This window comes from Mus caroli, unplaced genomic scaffold (assembly GCF_978045245.1).
Source record: "Mus caroli unplaced genomic scaffold, Mus_caroli_1 scaffold_6, whole genome shotgun sequence".
Lineage (NCBI taxonomy): Eukaryota > Metazoa > Chordata > Mammalia > Rodentia > Muridae > Mus > Mus caroli.
Window position 1 is genome coordinate 24620228 of NW_028227261.1, and position 17837 is coordinate 24638064.

General features: G+C 49.3%; 1 protein-coding gene across 4 annotated transcripts in view; it reads right to left on the minus strand.

Annotated features, from left to right (window-relative positions):
• Positions 1–280: 280 nt before the first annotated feature.
• Positions 281–17837, minus strand: part of Wasf2 (WASP family member 2) — a 66960-nt gene continuing 49403 nt past the window's right edge. For all 4 annotated transcript variants that reach the window (XM_021159839.3, XM_085838875.1, XM_021159838.3 and 1 more), the window contains 7 exons: positions 14636–14770; positions 13970–14123; positions 10581–10698; positions 9540–9670; positions 7342–7497; positions 5124–5635; positions 281–4308 (listed from right to left, as the gene is read on the minus strand). In XM_021159839.3, the coding sequence (XP_021015498.1) occupies positions 4151–4308; positions 5124–5635; positions 7342–7497; positions 9540–9670; positions 10581–10698; positions 13970–14123; positions 14636–14770 (1364 nt within the window). In that variant the 3' untranslated portion in view covers positions 281–4150. The remainder of the gene's footprint in view (positions 4309–5123; positions 5636–7341; positions 7498–9539; positions 9671–10580; positions 10699–13969; positions 14124–14635; positions 14771–17837) is intronic.

Consider the following 17837-nt stretch of genomic DNA (forward strand, 5'->3'; position numbering starts at 1 on the left):
AGACAAGATGCCGGCCAGATGTTGGAAGGCGGCATCAGCATTCAGTGTGCGCCTCTCCTGCCTGGTGCAAGGAGCTGTGGGCAGCCAGCTCTAGGGCTGTCCTCACAGAAGGGGACCTGTGCCTACAAACTAGCCAGAGGCCTCCTGCCTTTGAAGCCCACCCATGCTGGACCCCTTACAGAGTCCCTCACCCACCTGTGGCCTGCAGAATTGCTTACGATTCCTTCTCCCACAAAACACTCACACACACACACACACACACAGAGACACCAGAGGTGACTGAGTGACTACAAAGACTTTATCAAATGATTGAAAAGGTTGGCATTTAAAGTATTCATGCGCGTACATAATAGTTACATGGAATCTTCAGGTTATTGGGAGTACAAATGCGGTACACACAATAAGCCCGGCAGGGAAGCAAGTGAAAGCAGACTTGAAACAACAATTTGGCTGTCCTAGCCAGGCATGGCTGAGGCAGGGGTCAGGAGGTCAAGGCCATCTTCAGCTATATAGTAAGGTCAAGGCCTGCACGTCTACCTGAAACCCTATCTAAAAATAAACAAATAAATAAAAAATTGTGGGGTGTGGCTTCACTCCACTGCTCAGGTCCCCCCTCCCAACCTCTGGGAGGAAAGGGTCTATTTTTAGACAGTATTCCCTCTATGCATTAGCTCGCAGAAATCTTGATATGGGAAACACCAAGAACCTACTGGAATATGTCCTTATAAATATATTTATATCAGAGAAAACAAGGCACTTTGGGAACATGATAGCTTTCTCTCCTATGTGTACGTCATTCTAGGCAGGAAGTAAAAATTGGTTAGTTTCTCAAGTCAGTTAACTGAAGCAAGTTAATACAGGAGCAGAACTGCTCTCAGCCCTCACGGAGGCCCTAGGAGGCAGGAAACACAGGAGAAGCACCTCTCTGGGTAACACCTGTCCCAGGTCAAATGGGCACCAGCCAAGCTCAAAGCTTAATCCCCCCTTCCCCCAGAGGCTGACACATCTGAGTTGGAGCGCCTGGCCCTGGCAAGGTGCTTCCCTCCCCAGGCCCTGAGGTCAAGTCAGGGGCTGCAGCAGGAGGCAGTGCTAGCGCAGAACAGGGACACGGTGGGAATGCTTAAGCAGGGTCACCAAAGCCACAGAGACCTCAATCTGTCCAAGCTGGCGCTATAGAGTCAGAGGATCGGCGCCACGGGAAGAGATTTCACATTAGCCCTGACAACACCGCCTCAGCTCTGCGGTGACATTGGCCAGGGTCGTTTCTGAGGGCATTCAAGCCTCCACTGGAGAGGAGCTGCAGCTTGGGCCAGCTGCTCTGAGCCTCCAAGGGATCCCCCGCCCCCTCCCCTGGAATGAAATCATCTCACAACCAAGGCAAAGCTACAAGTCACTCCTGACACTAGCAATTGCAAGCTGGGCCCCTGGGCTCCAGGAATGGGGGCAGCCCCCCTGGGCCAGGCAGACTGGGAAGGGCCGTGGCTCCTTGGCCTCACGCTTAAGAGTCCTTATGGGCCACTGCTTTATAGTCTTACCAGCCTCAGCCCAGTTTAAATAGTCACTAAACTTGGTATTCTTGGCTTATAGGATTCCACAAACACACCCACCTGTACTGGGTCCTTTATTATTTTAAAGGGCTCTAGGTTTAAAGAAGCATGTTTAAGAAGCATGCTTAAAAATTTTTTTTCCTGGGGGGTACACATATGCCTAAGTAGAGCCTAGAGGACCTCTCAGCTGACTGGGTCCCCAGCCCCCCAAGCTGAGGAGTCTCTGCAAGGCCGGCTGCTACAAAGCGCAGAGCTTGGCTGCATGGATTTTAATGAGAGCGTCAGGCGGAGCTGTGCTGTTGCTCTCCGGGACTTGCAGATCATTACCAAACCAGCTGTAGGATGAGAACACAGCACATCGAAACCCTAGGAGGTCACTGAGCTAATGATCTAATCCTACCTTCCACAGACAGGGCCCCTCCCCAGCTCCTCCCGCCCCCAGTCTTTCCTGGTGGACTCTGTCCATTCCAGAAGCCAGGCCAATACCGCCCCTTCAAGGTCGGAACAGAACCACAGTGAGCGAGCGGCTCTGGCTCCCCTTTCTCGGAGAGCAGGAGGGGAGTAATTTAGTAAAAACCATTAGGCCCAAACCCTGGCCTGGCCAGGCCCCAGGACTTCTATTTGGAAGGACCACTGCCCTCCCCTGCCTCTCCAGCCCCCGCTGGGCTGCAGCCAGGGTACCATCAACAGCCATTTTAAGGTTCTGATGAAAGCACCTTCAGCTTCTAAGGCACGGGGTGGGAAACATGCACAGCATGGAGTTGACTGCCAAACCCTGTGCCAGACACTGGATTTGGGGGGGGGGGGGTCGGGGTGGGGGGGCAGGACATGGACACATGGAGAGGACAGAGCACTCTGGAGTAGCCACAGCAGGAGGGCCTGCTGGCACCTGGTGCTTAGTCCCTACCTCTGAGTTCAAGAAAGGAGGCAGAGGGGAGGAACCCAGCAAGTGCAGGCGGCAGAGCCATGATTGCACTCTCCTCAAGCCGGAGGGGTTTATGAGGGCTTTGGCAATTACTACAACCATTTGCTGTGCTGGGTAGAGACAGATCCTGTTTCTCTTTGTTTCAGGCTCTGAAGCCAGAGAAGCCGATTTCAGCACAAGAGGCCACACAATAGTTGGGGCAGTAGAGAAGAAACCTTGCTGCTGGCCAGAGCTGCTCAGTTTTTTTTTCCTGAATAATAGCACCCCGCGTATCAGTTCTGGGAAGGGAGGTAAAGGGGGTGGGTCAGCATCACCATGGACAGCAAGGTGGCGAGGCATGAAGACCCCGTGTCCTTCTGCCTCTCAGCCTTCTCCATGGCCGCCACCCCCCCCCCCCCCCCAGGCAGGTACCTGCAGCGGCTGCCAGCCTGAGGGACTGAAGTTTCTACAGCTGGCACAACCTCTGCTTAAATTGAGGAAACAAAAGAGGGAGGGAGCTGCAGTGAACTGCAAACAGCACCTGCCAAGGCTGGCTGCCCCACAGCTCCTCTCTACACTGCCTCCCCAGCACAGCTCCCATGCCACATGACTGGCTGCAGACAGAAAGGGGAAATAAACGGTTACCAGAGAGGCTGCAGTTAAAGCTGCACTGGAGAGCCCCCACCCCCACCCTGCACAGGCCATGAACCCTCCAAATGCAAGCCCGGCATTTGGGAGCTCTGGGGTAGAAGGGAGCCAGGCTGCTCTGCCCAGACTCCAGCAGGTGCTCATTATTTGGTCCCAGGAAACACAGGTGACTTGGAAACAGGAAGCCTGGGCTCTTGTTCTATCACTGTCTGTGTGACCTTGAGAGAGTCACTTCTCATCCTGGCCTCAGTATCCTGAACATGTTCCTCTCTCTTCCAGTCCTGCGGTGCCAGGCAAAACCTTCAAGTTTTGCTCCTGACAGTCAGCAGAGGTCCAGGTCCCTGAGTGTCAGGGCTAGTTTGGTCATGAATATCAGGTTAGAACTGGGCTGTGCAGTCTTAAGGCACCTGGGGTGAGGAGGGGCATGCAAAGGACACCCAGACCCGACACTCATCTAGAGAGAGCACGGGAGGAAGGCCGCACCCTCAGTCTCCAGAAGTGCATCACTGGTGAGAGTCTTTAGAGGCCCCATGCCTTCTGGAACAAAGGCATCCAGGCAGAGCTAACAGAAGCAAGCCTACCTGCTGCAGAAGGCTGAGTGTGGGGCAGGGGTGTGCCAGTCTACTTGTCAGGGCACAGAAAAGGGACCACCTGCGCCCACACAGGCTGTACCCACTGCTGTGAGACAGGAGGTGGCTAACATTATTTGAAGTAGCTAAATGAAAGGGTTTTGAGGAAGGCCATGGGTTAAAATGGTTATCAGGGGAAGAAGGCACTATCTCCAGTTGAAACCCAAACGAAGGGATTCTGTAGGGTTCTCCCTTCCTGTCAAGTGGAAAGAGGGGTCAGCTCCTGAGGGGACCCTCAGGAGCCCACAGGCAGGCATGGGGAAGAAGTACATGGTCATTTGAAGGAAGCACTCGAATAGATCTTTGGCTTTGGCCCCTTGCAGTTCTTTGTCCCTTGCTTTCTTCCCCCCATGAGACTGGTAGTTTGTATGGAGGAAGGCAGGTGGGAGGACTAGAAAGAGGAATGTGGGCAGCAGGCCGAGTTAATCCGACCAGTCGTCTTCATCAAATTCAGAAGAATCATCTTCCGAGTCGCTGTACTCAACAGCGATCCGACGGGACAGGATGGTGGCCACATCATTGCCCACCACATCACGCTTCTCTTGCTCCCGTTGCTCTTCAACCCTTCGCAGCTGAAAGCCTGGAGGGAGAGGAGCAGGTTAGGCAGGAAGCACAGCCCTAGTCCCACAACCCTCTGGGACTGAGTATCATCAGGACAGGAGTATAAAGGACAGAGAAAGATGGATTCCTGAAGAAGCAAGGGGAAAAAAAAAGGAAAGACAGGTCCTGTGGGATCAGCATCTCTGAAAGGAAGCCCGCTGTCCTGCCTGGCTGTGAGCACTGAGGCTTCTGAAGTTAGAGTACCACCATCAGGCAAGTGCTCAGCCCTAGCTACAGTGGGGCTTGGAGGATTACCAACAGAACAAACCACACCTAACCCTCCGATCAAATCTGATCCCAATGAGTGACAGGAGGGGGGCAGGGAGAGGGGGGAAAGGAGGGAGGGGGAAGATTGGTGGCTGGAAGAAGAGAAGGGAAGGAGAGAAAAGAAAGAAAAAGATAGGAAGAAATGGGAGCAGGCAGGGAGGGATCAGAGAGCAGAGAGGGAGGACACAGCAGTGGAGCAGAGAAGACAGCTGCAACCGAGTCTGGCTGAAAAGTTGGCCGACGGGACAGTGACTCATTTTCATCTGGGGATCTTTTCCCAAGAAGATGTATGTAAACACACATAACGTGCTTACTTCAAGGAATTCTAGGGTCCCAGCTTAAAAAATAATTCACAATCAACAAATATAGAAAGAACGCTCAATCCCAGCGTCTTTAAGGGAAGTCCTACCCTGACCTGGAGGTCTAATCTCTCGGCTGCCTGCGAAAGCGGTTTCCTTGAAAGGGTCAAGCCCCTGCCCCAGCATCTCAGCTAAGGGTACGTGTCCTCAGACCCAACCCTGGCTTTACCTTGGCGGATGGCAGAAAGCAGGTCACTACGCGCGTCACTCACAGCAGGCAATGAAGACTTGGGCTTGGTGGCCTCAGAAGGGGGTGGTGGTGGTGGTGCAGCAGGCTGACCATCGGCACCACTGAAGGGGAGAGGCGGGGGCCCTGGAGGGGGAGGGGGAGGAGGAGGCGGAGGAGCACCTCCAGAAGGTTGGGACAAAGGAGGTGGTGGCATTGGGTAGTCAGCTGCTGGTGGTGGGGGAGGTGGTGGAGGAGCAGCAAAATCAGGGTGAGGAGGGAAAGATGGAGGTGATGGGGGTGGAGGGGTCCCAGGAGACCCGAATCCTATCGATGGTAGTGGAGGTGGCACACTCATGGGAGGTGGAGGTGGAGGGGCAGGTGGAGGAGCGAAGCCAGGCTTGGGACCTGGCGGAGAGCTCAGAGGAGGAGCTGGGGGTGGATGGCTTGGGCTGACCATGCTGGTTCTTTTGGGTCCAGCCAAGACAGATCCTCTTTGGTTGTCTGCAGGGTAGCTGAAAGGCCAAAGGGACAAGATTTACCATCATAACCACAGTGCCAACCCCTGCCCAGAGGCAAGCTCTTCTATAAGCTCAGGCCCTTCTTAGTTGACTCCCATTTCGCTCTGCCTCAGACTGATGGAAATGGCCAAAACAGATCACCAAGGAATAGGTAGGCACTGAGGGCAACCTTCCAGTAGAAGGGAATACAACTGGAGACTGAAGGAAACGACTGAGCACCCTGTCAGGAAGACTGGCAGAGACAGCAGCAGTTCAGGTCCCCTTTAATCTTTTCAGGAGATGGCTCCTTGAACCCTCCTGGAGAGTGTCCCATGGGTGGCTGTCAGTGTAAACCTCTAGCTAGACCTAAATACATACATGAAAGAGCTAGAATAAAAATTCAAGCCTTCATCATCCACTGGGCTCTGTTTCTTACTCTATGAATGCTACTGAATTTGGTAGGGGCAAATGTCCACTTGGAGTTGGAGACAGGGCCTTATGTAGTCCAGGTGGGCCTAGAACACATGACATTCCTGCCTTAGCCTCCCAAGTACTAAAATTATGGGCCTGAACTAACACGCTCAGCTTTGTTTGCTTGAGACAGGGTCTCACTATGCAGTTCTGACTGGCCTCAACTCACAGAAATTGGCCTGCTTCTGCCTCCTGAATGCTGAGATTAAAGGCATGAACCACGACTCCCAACTCCTGGCTAACTCTTGACCCAGGTTTGAAAGAGGGCGAAGGCTCACTTTAGGGGTCAGATCTGTGAGGTTCCAACTTCAAGATCTGAGGTAACAATGTAAAGATGAGAGTTTTCTTGTGAACCTTCACATCTGCCCTGCACTGAGAGCTACTGCTTAGAAAAGCACCTTACTACGCAGAAGTGTTGTCTCAAGCCTTTAATCCCAGTATTCCAGAGACCGAGGCAGTGGATCTACGTGAGTTTGAGGCTAGCTTAGTCTCCCTACATAGAGAGTTCTAGGACAGCCAGGGCTATATAAAGAGACCCCATCTCAAGAGGAGGAGGAGGAGGAAGAGGAGGAGGAAAAACAGCAATAGCAGCAGAAGCAACACCCAATCAGAAGTTTTCCACAGACCTTTAAGCCTCACTACACCTTGACAAGGCATGAGCAAGAAGTGATTTTGAAGGGAGAAGACCCCATTGCACACACCTCCAAGGGACAGACTGGAAGTCACATAGTCTGTATTTCCCCTTTCCCTTGGTGTGCTGTCCCCCACCCCCTGCCACTATGTAGTCTAGGCTGGCCTTAAATCTCTTATCCTTCTGCCCCCAAGTGCTAGGATGACTCGTGTTGGCCACCACACTTGGCTCATCCTTTAGGGTACACTGAGTGAGCTGAAGCAGCTGTCTACAAGGTCTCCCCACCTCCCACCTCTCGCCTTTATGAAAGCTGATGTGTACCTAATATGGGGTAACAACAACTCTGCCAGTACTTCATAAATGGTATTCCTACCTGCACACTCTTGCCTCAAGTCACTTTAGTGAACTCTTACTTTGTTCTTTTTTTTTTAATTTCTTTCTTTTTTTTTTTTTTTTTGACACAGGGTTTCTCGGTTTAGCCCTGGCTGTCCTCAACTCAGAGATCCACCTGCCTCTGCCCGAGTGCTGGGATTAAAGGCATGCGCCACCACGCCCGGCTCTTCCTTTGTTCTCGAGTGCTTTACTACCCAGGATGGATGGAAGAGGTTCTACCATTTACCTGAATTCTGCTGGCGGGGGAGGCAAGTTGTCTTCAGAGAATGAAGGGGAAGGCGAGGAGGCAGAGTCCGACTGTGGTGGTGGTGGGTAGCTGGCCGCATCCACATTTTCAACAGAGCCAATGCTGCCATTCTGGTACACCAAGGCGGACGAATACCTGACGACATACCAATGTCAGTTGTCTTGTAAAGAATCGAGGTCCATCCAAAGTGCCAAAGCGTGCTTAAACGTGCAGAGCTTGAGTGCTCTCCTTTCCTTACTAATAGATACCACGTAAGTGCATCTGACACAAAGGTTATTAGGGTGGAGCAAAACGAGGAGATTCCATGTGTTTCCTGTTACACCAAGACTATACTTTAGGCTAGGAATGGTGGTGTGCGGCTTTAGCCTCAGCACAGGGAAAGCAAAGATAGGTAAGTTTTGAGACTTTGAGGCCACCCTAAGTTCCATGCCAGCCAGGGTCATACAGTGAGATCTTGTCTATTTAAGACGACAAAGAATGAAGCCAAACCCCACAGGTTAGTTACAAACACGTGACTGGCAGCCTGGTTCTGAGGTAGACAAGCCCCTGGAGTGTGAAAGGCTAAAAAGGATTTGACTGCAGAAGCAAGCCAAGGACGAGTGCAGGCTGCCATGAGGCAGTCATGACGGTCTCTACCACATCCTTTATCACATGAGCTTCTGCTTAAAGCAGGATGCTGGAAGCCTGGGCAGCGGTGGACACCTTTAATCCCAGAACTCAGGAGGCAGAAGCAGGGGATAGCTGAGTTCAAGGTCAGCCTGGTCTATAGAGTGAGTTCCAGGACAGCCAGGGCTACACAGAGAAACCCTGTCTTGAAAATAATGAAAGAAAGGGGGGAAAAAATAAGCATTGTTTTAGAGCTGGCTGCATGGAAACCCATTCCTCAGCGCCTTAGGCCCTGAACTGGTGAACTGGCTCTGGATGAACACTAAACCTTCATACACGTGCGCACACGAGGCAGGGAACCTCCACATTAGCTCAAGCCCATGGGCACCAACTAGCAAAACTGGCCCACCCTGCCCCTCTTCCTCTCCTCTCTGCCACTGCTGGGTCCTACAGAGCTCACCCAACAGGTCCCAGGATCAGAATTTCGGGCACGTAAATAAGTCAGATGATATAGCCTAGCCACACACCAATTCCAAACCTTCAGGAAGGTGTGTGTGGGGGGGTGGATGAAAGGGGTGGAGGGAGGCTAGCTCCTCATCTTCACCACCCAAGCCTCAAAATCAGACATACACTTTTGACAGTTGGCATTTATGGCCATAGGAGTCACTAATCCTATGCCATGTGCCTATCAAAACAGGATGGGACTGGGGAACAAAATGGCCCCCTACTGGACAGATCAATGAAGGCCCCTTTACTACTGTTTTTTCTGTAGAAAGGTTCATTTCCACCATCTTCCTATGCTTATGAAACAAACCTCTGAATCCAGGAAGAACAAGTGTCACATGTGTCAAGATTTCCATGGTAGTTATTATAAAATCAAGAGCTCTTCCCTTTTATCAGTACTCAGCGCCCAGTATGGGCTGTGCACATCTCTGACTGCCAGGAGCAATGAATTTAGAGGAAAAGCCAGGGTGACTCTCACACCAGGTAGTCATGGTGACTTGGCTTTGAATGTCACAGGGGTCAGACATCAGGATAAGCATCAAACTAGATTTTAAAACCATTCTGCCTCTTTAAACCTCCAGCGTGACTTGGTATTGGGAAATGGGTCAGGATGCCATCTCCCACTTTTTCAGAGAGATATATCTGTCTCCACAGTGGCCCAGCAACCTTTCCCATACTGACTCTGAGGTCTGCATTCAGTCTTTTGGCTACCCCTCTTCCAAGCCTGGCTGAGAATTTGTTCTGGGAACCTGCATAGCTTGCCTGTGCTGCACCTCCCGTGCCCAGCCCAGCTCTTCAGCACAACCTTCATGTGTGTTCTGGAGGGAGAGGGCTTCCAAGACCACTTTCCTCTGAGACCTGCAGGTGTACTGGCTTCTGGCAGAGTATCATCATTAGAAACCATGGCCTTCCCTGTCAGACCAGCCTAGTCACCTCATTTAAATCGCAGTCTCTTGACCGATTAACGGTGTATTAGCCTAAACACTACAGCCAGACTTCAGATGGTGCCAGAGCCTTTTGTCCCAAGGGTCCCAGCTGCTCCAGAGAAGTGACACAGCATCACCTACCCAGAAGGCCCCAGCTTCTCCTTGGACTCCACAAACTCTTGTCCCATTTTCATCTTCTCCCACTCTTCCTTGCGTGTCTTGATTTTACGTGGGTTCACATTCCCTCTATTTGGATTATCTTTCTTTTCTTTCTATAATGAAAAGGAACAGAAAAGCCTTTGTAAAACATTTTCCAAAGTGCTTCATTAAAATTCTACCCATCCTCATGGACACACACTTGTGAGATGATTTGCCTAGACAACACAGGATAACAGCAGGATTTACAGAACTACCAGGTCTGCAGTGACCTAGGCCGTCCAGTTCACAGCACCTCCCAGGCAGAGCACTGCTCAGGCTCACACACAAGCACCTCTAACAGGAAACAGCAGCTACCTCTGGGGGTGGGTAGGGGGAATTGTTTCACATCTATAATTATTTGTTATTTGTCGTGCCACAAAGGTCAGTCAACAGGTGAAGACCGACCGACAGCTCCAGAGATCTGGAGCAGATAGAAGGAAACAGTTAAAAACAAAACAACCAATGAAGGATTTTCCAGCTGCTGCAGCCGCACTAGCCTCTGGCACTCTCCTGGGTCTGCTGACAGCCATGCTAATGGGATTGCTAGGTCAAAGCTGGCAGGTCACACAGCACCAGGAGCCTACCCAGCAGTCCTGGCCCTGCCCACGCAGCAGTGAAGGGGTCACCTGGTGCGTGTCTGAGAAAGACTGTGCTGGCTGGGACCAGGCTAGCTGGGTGTCCCGCAGAGTCCGGTGCAGATTGCAAGAAAAATAACTGGTGAACAGAAAAGCCCACTTCTAAAGCTCAGCCCAAATATTCTCAGTTGTTACACAGTGCCGGGAACACACATATTTTTGGTGTGATTTATACTTTCATCTTGGTGGTATTTGGTGTGGACACATTCTTTTTTTTTTTTTTTAAGAGTTTTACCTGGCACCCGAGCAAGCGGTCACTTGGAATGACTTCACATAAGACCGGCTTCCTTTTTATCCCCCTCTACAACGGTGCCTACTGATGTATAGCACAGAGGTCCCTTCCCCTCACCCTATGCTTTCTCTTCTCTTTCATGATATCCTTGGTGTCCTGCAGCATCTTCTCCTTCCAAAGATCAAAGAAGTATGAGGGGTTGGTGTAGAATTTGAGTGCCTCTTTTCCATCATCCCTGGGATAAAAATGAAGACAAGTAGCTGTCAGTAGAGAGATGAGCTCCCAACCAAATCCAACATTCCAACACCGACCAGTTAGCAGTTTGTAAGGAGTCAGGACACCTTCGAATCAATTGTATGTTTCTGCTCCCACACCAGATTCTCAATGGCCCTAACTCCTTACAAACCTTGGCCATATCTTTAGTTCTCATGCAGGAATCTGCATGGTCAGGGGGAAGAAAAGGTTAGATTGGCCAGAATTCTGATTCTTTCTAATCACCTGCACAGTTGACTATGACAGAGATATCTGAATACTGTTTATCTCTAAGAAGACTTCTGCTGTTGATTCCTCTTCTCTACCCATTCCCCAGGACTCTGTAGAAAGCACTAAGGTCTTTTGGTTTTTTTTTTTGGTTTTGTTTTGTTTTTTTGGTTTTTCGGGACAGGTTTTCTCTGTATAGCCCTGGCTATCCTGTAACTCACTTTGTAAACCAGGCTGGCCTCAAACTCAGAAATCCGCCTGCTTCCCAAGTGTGCCATCACGCCCTGCTGGTCTTTTCTAAGATTTTACTATTATAGATAAGTACACTGTAGCATTGCGGGTGGTTGTGAGCCACCATGTGGTTGCTGGGATTTGAACTTAGGACCTCCAGAAGAGCAGTTATTGCACTTACCTGCTGAGCCATCTCACCAGCCCCAGGTCTTTTCTACCTAAGTGTCTCTGTGTACAGTTGCTCTTGTCCACACAGATAAGGAACTAAGCACACTGCTACTCCCTGCTCCCTTGTTCAGTATTACTGCAAGGAGACCCACTGACGCAAACGGCCAGCTGTTTTAAAACCACAAGGTCCATCGGGAGGCAGGGGCTGGCAACAAATCTCTGAGTTCAAGGCATGGGGGGGGGTGTGTGTGTGAGAGACACTCAGAGAGAGAGACAGACAGAGACAGGACAGCCATGACTACATAAAGAAACTGTCTCAGAGCTGGGCGTGGTGGCGCACGCCTTTAATCCCAGCACTCGGGAGGCAGAGGCAGGCGGATTTCTGAGTTCGAGGCCAGCCTGGTCTACAAAGTGAGTTCCAGGACAGCCAGGGCTACACAGAGAAACCCTGTCTCGAAAAAACAAACAAACAAAAAAAAACAAACAAAAAAAAAAGAAACTCTGTCTCAAACACCAACAGACCACAGGGTCTTTGTGGGTCCGCAGTGCATAGGGCAGAGTGAGCTACTGAGTAACGACTGTTCACCATGCGCCCTGGGCCTGACTAGAATCTTCTACTTTGGTGTGGTGAAACTTCCACTGTTCAGAAAGTACGTGCTTCAGGGGACAGGGTTATTATTCTTCTAAAACAAGGAACTGGAAGCCAGGAGTGGAGGTGCATGTCTATAGTCCTGGCACTCAGAAGGCAGAGAGAAGCGTCAGAGTTCAAGGCCAGCCTACACTATGTGGAGAGAATGTATCACACAAAAAAAGAACTACACACGGGGCTGGAGAGATGGCTCAGTGGTTAAGAGCACCGACTGCTCTTCCGAAGGTCCTGAGTTCAAATCCCAGCAACCACATGGTGGCTCACAACCACCCGCAATGAGATCTGACGCCCTCTTCTGAAGACAGCTACAGTGTATTTAGATATAATAATAAATAAATCTTTAAAAAAAAATAACTACACACAAAGGATGGTCTTAAGACAGCCTGGTGTATATATAAGCTCTAGGACACCCAGGACTTCACACACACACACACACACACACACACACACAGAGCAAACCAACCAACCAACCAACCAACCAACCAAAACTTCTGAAAGACAATTCCCTTGCCTTTCAAACTCCATATCAACCACCACCGAGGGCACAGGTGTCTAGACCAACCATTTGTAGTTCCTTTTAAAACATGCTTTAGATTTATTTTATTTTCATTTAATGTATGTGTATGCGTGTCTCTGTGCACATATGTATGTGGGTGCCCATAAAGGCCAGAAGGGGGTGGGAGAGCACACGAAGCTAGAGTTACTGACGGTTGTGAGTTGTCTGCTCTAAGTGCTGGGAGCTGAACTTGCAATAGCAGCAGATGTTCTTAAGGGTTGAACTGTCTCTCCAGGCCCTGACAGCGACATTTTTATATTAACTATATCTTGCTCTGGGTTAGAGACACCACTGCTTGTTTCTGTTAGGCCAGGTCCAGATAACTGAGAGGAAGGAGATACTAATTCTGGCAGTATTAGTATCTAAAAAAGAAACTACAGTTTCCAGAAAGATGAAACATCTCAATATTATTTGTCAAACACTGTATCATATCGCTTTCAGTACTATGAGGTATGTCAACCCTTTCTGTCACACACTATCCCCAAACTCAGACTAAAGAGTGACAGCCCTGGGGCAAGCAAGACTCCATATCCTTTACTAGGACAAAGGGCAGATATTCTTCTTGATCTCTGTGAGACGCTACCAAGCTCCTATTTGGGGCTCTCTGGTCAGACCAGTGTCCTTGAATTCAAGAGGTACACACACACACTGCTCTTCAGTGTACCCATGTCTGACCGCCAGCACCCACGTCTAGCTACCGGTAACTACTTTATATGGATACAAGCAAGATAAATATTCCCTTTCTACTCCTGCTCAGTTGGTCTGTTCAAGATGACAACATTAGCAAATTGCCAGAGGGGAGGACTCTAGGTTGTCTTTAAGCCTACCATCTTCCTTTCCCATGTCTACCTACAACAGAGCTGGTCCTTACAGAAGAAACCATCCAAAGGGTGTTCAAAATGAAGGGACTAGCACTCACGTGGAAGGACACCGATACTCCCCACACTGTGATTCACACCCCACACCTCTCCCCCCCCCCCCCCCAGCAGCCAGTATGAGGCTGGTCCCACTAACTTGCCCAAACATCTGGTAATTTAGTTTTCTGAGAAAGTGGAAACCCGGTTAGAATGTGGCCCTTGGGAATCTGTGTGCAGGACTGCCTGCTAACAAGTCCTCTTGCTTCTGTAATAACTAAATTCCTTGGATGGGATCCAGATGGACTTACTTTTCCCAAATTAAACTTTGCAGCATCAATGGTACAGCAAACTTTCAGTACACAGGAGATGCGGCGTGACCGTCAGAGACCAAACAAGAGTGAACTGTCTCTGCTGGGGTGGACAGGAAGTTCAACAGTATTCTCTTCTCTGATATAGATATTATCTTTAGAGATTTTAGACAATGTAGTTTTTAATCACACACACACACACACAGAGAGAGAGAGAGAGAGAGAGAGAGAGAGAACGCGCGCGCACGCACAGTTACCTGTAAGGACTGAGATTGTTAAGAGGGGGAGGAGCGTCACAGCTGTTATAGGTCTCTAAGACGGGCACCGGGAGAGAGTCCCTGTCAAAGAGCTTCTGGTCTTGGGTGGTAGAACTTCTGAAGGCCTTCCGACTGTTGATTCCTTGTAGTGACACTGAGAGAAGATGGAAGGCGTTAGAAAATGGACGGCAGGCTATTTGAGCAAACACTGAGTCACACCGTCGGAGACGCCTCAGCTGCTGCCTTTCTTGGCTGCAGACGGCTGCAGCCAGGTTTTTTTTTTTTTCCTTCCCCCTCTGGGGAAGCCCCACGAGGCTGTCAGCAGCCCAGCCATTTCATGACTGAACAGATGAAGCAACACAAAGGTTTACTATGTGGCCAGATCTTGCAGGCCTCTCCTTGGGTGAAATGAGTCTTCCAGGTACTTTTATGGTAGCAAAATATCACTGAGGGAAAGGAGACGTGAGAACAGGGGCTGGGGATGGAAGGGAGGGAATGTGCTGTGTGGGAAAAGGGAAAAGGCTTCTTTACACCGCCTAGGCCTATGTCGCTTCCAAGTAGACATGTATCAGTCTCTCTGATCTCTCCTCTTGCTTTTTAACAAACCGGGGCAGGATTCTCAGGCACTGCTCAGCAGAGCCTGCAGCTCTGGCTAAGCCTCCTTACCTTCTTCTTCCTTGGGATCCAGCTGAGTGACTTTAACTTGTACTCGGTCAACCCGCTCAGCAAGGGAGTTTACTCGGGAGGCAAAGGCGCTTGCCTGGGTACAAATCTCTCCGAAAATGTCCTCTGCATACTTACCTAGAAAGGGCAGACAGAGCAAGTCACCAGTGCACAGAGCGAGAGGAACCAGCCCAAAGACTAAAGAGTGTATCGTCCACCAAACGCACACACACATGCTTGTTCTTGGAGAAAGAGACAGTTTCCATAGCCTGGTCACTCTGTGCATATATAGTCCATAACTAATAGAACCCCTTTGGCAAATTCTGAACAAACATGAAATTCAAAGCAGGTTCAACAAAATCAAAAGGTGCAATGTCAACAAGTTAGTCCCGGAAAAGCAGCCAGCGTATGCAAACATTTGTCCTTGGCTCTCACCCTCCTGTTCTGTAAAGCACCTTGTAAACCGGCTCTGAGAGCAGCCTGAAAGTTAGAGCAACAGCCAGGCGTCCATGCTTAATACACTAAATTGCGTCCTCAGTTGAATTTCAAAAGCCCACTGAAAACCAAGATGTGGGTATCTCTATAAGGGGCCTGAATTTCCCCGCCCCACACAGAGATGCCAAACTTCTTCTAAGGGTGAAAAGGTCACCTTACATTCTCTAACCCACAGCTTTCAAAGTCTTTGCTCCAGGTTACAATCCTTCAAATCCACACCCCAGGGAACAAGCGAAAAGCTGAGATATTCAAGCCCTCCCTGAAAAACAAGACACCACTGGTCTTTTTCCACAAGGTCTCACTTTTTAGAATAAGAAAAGAGTTCTGTACTTTCAACCCTGAATGCAAGGAGAATTTGTAGCCAAAGAAACAGCAATGTGGACTACCTCCACACTGTTATTCTGAGCCACAAGGGATGGGAAGAGGTATGACGGGTAAGTCACCACACCTCGGATGCTTACTCACAAAGGGAAGGCAGACATAAACGACTGCCCAACCTGACGAGTTTGAGACTTAGTTAAAGTAAGGTCTCTTTTTTCCCCCTTAGCTTCTAAGCTTAGTACATATTTAAGGGGGAATTAGGCTAACCTAGCCTGGAAGGGCAAAACCACACCCTCAGAGTAAACTGCAGTTAACTTGTGCCCTGGCAGCTACTGGTGGTGCATTTAATAAGTCAAGGAGGAGTTCCTAATTCTGCATACTACATGTTCCCATGCAGCAACAGTGAAGAGGAATTCCTGAGCTCAAAGGACTCAAAAGAGGCCAACATGCTGCGTCACTGCTCTGCAGGCAGAAGGTCCTGTTTGATATGTTGATAATACAGCAGTGCTCCTGCTCCACCAAGTAAAGAAAAATTGTGTCTGGAAACAAAAGCAAAGAAATAACGCAGGATTATGCATGGGAAATGGACCAACCTTAAAAACAGCCAATGGTGGTGGCTCCCACCTGTAATCTTAGCACTTGGGAGGCCAAGGGGGAGGCTGTTTGTTCGAGGCCAGCCTGGACTACATAGTGAAACTCTGTCTCAAAAAAAAAAAAAAATTAAAAATTCAACTGCGCTGGGCGTGGTGGCGCACGCCTTTAATCCCAGCACTCGGGAGGCAGAGGCAGGCGGATTTCTGAGTTCGAGGCCAGCCTGGTCTACAAAGTGAGTTCCAGGACAGCCAGGGCTATACAGAGAAACCCTGTCTCGAAAAACCAAAAAAAAAAACCAAAAAAAAAAAAACAAAAACAAAAAAAAAAATTCAACTGCTCTGGCGGAAAAGAGAAAAATACAAGTTAACCCATCTTTCTGTCTCCCAGAGAAGACTGAGATTTTCGGTTCCACAGTAGAAGGGCTTGTGACAGTGGGCATCAGGTAAAAATCTCACAAAAGACCTCAATATACAAAATTTATTATTATTATTATTATTATTATTATTATTATTATTATTATTATTATTTTGAGACAGGGTCTCACTATGGAGCACTGGCTGGCTTGGAACTTTCTGTGCAGACAAGATCTTTGAGTTAGAAAACATAAAGTGACCTCCTCACCAGGAGAAGTCCTACATTCCTGCGTCAGAGATAGATAAGTTAGAGATATCTTCATCTTGGTTTGATGTTCTACTGAAGTAATTCCTCATACAGTGTACGGATCACGGACACCTGCTTGTTCCTCATCACTCCCAAGCTGCTCTCCAGAGCCACCGGACAAGGTGCCTTTGAACCCAGAGATCCGCCTGCCTCTGACTTCCAAGAGCTGGGATTAAAGGCGTGTGTGTTTAGCTTTCCTTTCCCCTTTCTGAGGCAGGGCTTCTCTGTGTGGCCCTTGCTGTGCTCTGTAGACCAGGCTGGAGTAAAGGCGTGCACCAGCACTGCCTGGCCTCTTCCTTCCAGTTTTGAAGAGCGAATGAGGCAGGTGAAGGCCTTCCCATGTCAGGTCAGGCCCTGGGCGACTCAGAATCACACTATGGAAAATGGAAAGAGCAGCAGACCTCAAGTCAGAAGCCCCAGACTGTTAGAGCTCAGCTCTTTATTTTTAGACACTGCCTCACTACGTCCCCTGGCTGGTTTCAAATTCACTTAGTAGACCAGGCTGGCCTTAATCTTGCCATGATCTCATCCTTCTCTTCCTCACCACTGAGATGACTTGTGTATCACTATACCCAGCCAAGGCTGCAGCTCTATTATGCCGCAGTACTTCTTCTTAATATTTATTCCTATCTACATAAATGCGTGTTTTTGTTTGTTAGTATGCACATGTGTGTGTGGTTGCCCACAGAGGACAGATGAGGGTGCCAGATCCCGTGAAACTGGAGTTACAGGAAGTTGTAGCCACCATGCAGGTGTAGGAAACCAAACTTTGGTCTAAGAACTATAAGTGTTGGCTGGGCACTGGTGGCACGCAACTTTAATCCCAGCACTTGGGAGGCAGAAGTATGTGGATCTGAGTTCGAGGCCAGCCTGGTCTACAGAGAATTCCAGGACAGCCAAGATTATCCAGAGAAACTTTGTCTTGAAAAAACAAACCTTCCTCTCCAATAAAAGAATTACAAGAGTCCTGACTCTGTAATTTCTATGTAGCTTTGTCTGGCCTCAGACTCAGAAAGACCCATCCGCCTCTGCTTTGGGGTTCTGAGATACATGTACCACAGATCGAGTACAACAAGTACTCTTATTTTTTTTTTCCCTTAAGATTTATTTATTTTATGTATAGAAGTACACTGTA